Source organism: Typopeltis vanoorti, chromosome 1 (assembly GCF_054136105.1).
Source record: "Typopeltis vanoorti isolate ZY-2024b chromosome 1, IOZ_Tvanoo_1.0, whole genome shotgun sequence".
Lineage (NCBI taxonomy): Eukaryota > Metazoa > Arthropoda > Arachnida > Uropygi > Thelyphonidae > Typopeltis > Typopeltis vanoorti.
Genome location: NC_143549.1, coordinates 43,709,248 through 43,712,500, shown reverse-complemented (window position 1 = coordinate 43,712,500; position 3,253 = coordinate 43,709,248). Strand labels below are relative to the sequence as shown.

General features: G+C 35.2%; 1 protein-coding gene across 1 annotated transcript; it reads left to right on the top strand.

Moving 5' to 3' along the window:
- The first annotated feature begins 1,926 nt into the window (after window positions 1-1,926).
- On the top strand, window positions 1,927-2,961 carry LOC150109936 (uncharacterized). The gene has a single exon (XM_090399804.1). It carries the CDS (start codon window positions 1,927-1,929, stop codon window positions 2,959-2,961), a length of 1,035 nt encoding a protein of 344 aa, XP_090255930.1.
- The last annotated feature ends 292 nt before the right edge of the window (window positions 2,962-3,253 follow it).

Sequence of the window (3,253 nt, the reverse complement as noted above, 5' to 3'; positions counted from 1 at the left end):
TTTAATCAGTTTAAGCTTGGAAGAACTTCTTTCCGCATCTGCTACGCTAACAGGAATTGTTAGCGTAGCGACTGCGCCTACACCAATATGGCTGAACGAGCGCCCTTATTAAGCCGCGCCGTGAGGCAGGCTGCCTCTATGCTACACCCTGTCGACGGTACTGGGTTTCATTCTAGTATTTTGAATATCGAAGGTCCGTGTGGATACGCAAAACCAAACGAAGTCACTTACCGTTGTCATTAATATTCATTATTTGGAACATCATTACTGTAATAGCAATGAATGTTAATACGTTTTTAATATGAAAATTTAATTAAGGTGATATTGTGTAGGATTAGGCGCATTAAGGAGAAGATACATTTTTATATAGAAAATTTGTTAATTTCCGGCCGTGTAGTTAGCGCATCCGCTCTCCAACCAGCAGGCTGCTGTTAGAATTCAGCCATGGGTATTGATGCTCTGATTATCTTTAGGAGATTGATCTTCATCTCCCGGTGTGAGAATACTAACCTGCTTATTGGAAGCCTGAAATGTCTTGAAAAATTTCATGTTTGACCTCGAGAGCAGGGTTTCCGGACTATGTAAAAATTAATTTAAAATACTAAAAATATAAAATTAATAAAAAAAAATTGAAAAACATTCTCAGCCCACCCATTGCACGAATGCACTATAGGTTTACATAAATCTTTCGAGGGTGGAAGCCACATAATAATAAACAAATAAATAAATAAATGGATATTGTTTAAGCTTAAATGATTTTCCACTACAAAAATGGGGCGAGTTCAGTGGACCACCTTAGATATTAATGCTATGACTATAAACTGGAGATGGTCTGTGACAAAATGCAGTGAATGGGCATTTATTATTATTGCTTTATTATTTATTTATTTATTCATTTATTACCATGAGTTCTTTCTAAAATATTAAATCATGATGTAAATATTGCGTTGCGAAGACTTTTTTTTACCCCCCCCCTTCTTTACGCTTCAGATTAAAAACGCCGTAAGAATTTTGATGGATGATATACTTTCTAATTTTCCCTGCTTATTTAAAATTTACAATAATAAATTATTATATATTATAATAAATTAATAAATTATTATTACATAAATCTGCACACTGCCGAACTTTTACGAGATCTATTTTTTAATTTTATTTTAAGGAAAAAGCTTGTTATTTTCACTATTTCTGGTGAACAATTTGTTTGAAGGAAAATTAAGCAAATCTAAAATCTGATTCTCTCATTTCCCCACATTGTTTGATTCACTTTCTTGTTCGTTTAGTTATTTTATTTCTGTGTGGTTAAAGTCTGAATACTGCCAATGCAGTCCCTTATTTCATGCTATTCCAATTTCATCTGAATGCCACCCACGAAATGTTAAAAATCTTTTGTGGGTTGGATTCAGATGAAATATATATTAAGACAATCTAGAAACAATGCTAAAACCAGACGAATTATTCCTTTCAAACGCGCTTCAGGCTTCCAATTTCCATATTCTCTTCTAAACTATTCAAACATTCAATTTTAGCCATTTTCAATTATTTTTCAATTCAATGAGTAATGATTAAGTCCGATATTGTTTATTTTTACCCATTTAATTTCTATAGCGACCTTCCGAATGATTTAAAACATTTTTCTGTGATGCACGTCATACTGGACAATTAGAATATTTTCCAATCTCTGTTCAGAGAACTTTTTTTCTATTCCTGTATCGGAATACCTTTATTAAACTTTTTGAAAAATTGCGTTTTACTAATTTATTAATTTTACATTGTTGGTCAGCTGTAATCATGAAACTGAATTCTGACAAATCTTTGTTTTGTTGCAGTAGACATGAATATACACAACAATGGTACTGGTCACCATTGTTGGGAAGAATAAAAAAAGCGCTGAATATACATTGAACACTAAACCAGTTGTTAAGAATGAGTCCTCGAAGTACAATGGAAAGTAATGGACATCCAAATTTAAGCAGCGCAGGACCAGTGGAGGAACAGTCATCTAATTATTCCCCTACTCGTCCTCTGGAAGAAAGCGAACCATCTCGAATACAAGGCGATGAACATCGCATCCGAACCGTTTTAGATTTATATTATAGTTGGAAAGAGGAAGAAGGTATGGAGGGCATTTCTTTTGAATTTAAACAGTTACTTTATTTTACAGCTAAAATGTGCTATTGGAAAGATATTGCCGATTTAAAACTCGTAGGTGATGTTCTATTGTGCTTACATGACTGTGACTGCTTTCGAAGAATTACAGAACAATTACTGCGCTTTCCCGAAGACATTTTCCCAGTGTGGTCATGGCCTGGAACAAGAATACCACAGAGAAGAACATTAGAAGAGACCCCTATTGTCTATTTTCATCGGGTAGCTTGTACAAACAAGTTCCTGTTTGATGAAGACATGCGGTTTATTGATGTAATATGCAATGGCCATCTTCAGTTACTCCAGAGAAGCTTGATCGATTTAAGATTCGATCTTGTGTTGTTATTGTTAAGACTTGGAGGTGACTTTAGTTCTCAGATCCGATCGATTCATTTGTCCCATCCGGATTCAATCATGTGTATCATATTGAAATGCATGAACGAGATTATCCTTAGTGAGGGTCCCCTCGATCGCGAAGTCCATCATCTTTTTAAGATGAAAGGCGCTTGTGTTAGTCTTGTTCTTCGAGTTGCTCCACAACTTTCGATCAGAACTGTTAAAAACATCCTCATCCATGGATGTGTTACGACCAGGGATAATAGCGATGAACGTATAGTTAATGAGATTCTCGAAAAGACATTTACATGGACACCTTTGTTCAAACAACGATGCATGAATCCATCTGAATTAGCTCATCTATGTCGATGCGTTATCAGACAACGGTTGTATGAAAACTGGCAGCTTCCACATGGGATCCAAAGACTTCCGCTTAGTTTGAACCTTCGTAAATATGTAGACCTTCTAGACGACTAAACTCTAGTCAAGTGCCAGTTGCAATGATAGTCCCAATCTTATCCACAACCGGGTGATGTTTATAAAGTTAGTGCTAGATGTTTTTATGTTAATTTTTTGCAATCTATTTTAATAATCACACACCTCTCAGCGGAAAGAGTTGATTATTAGCAAGAATAGCTTTGACATTCTTGTTAATAGCACACAAGTAGATCTTAGCCTCTGATATTTTACTGAATCTGATACACAGTGCTCAATTCCTTTCGCACTTCGTTACAAGTAAATCGCAAAGTTAATGGGAATTATTTACCTG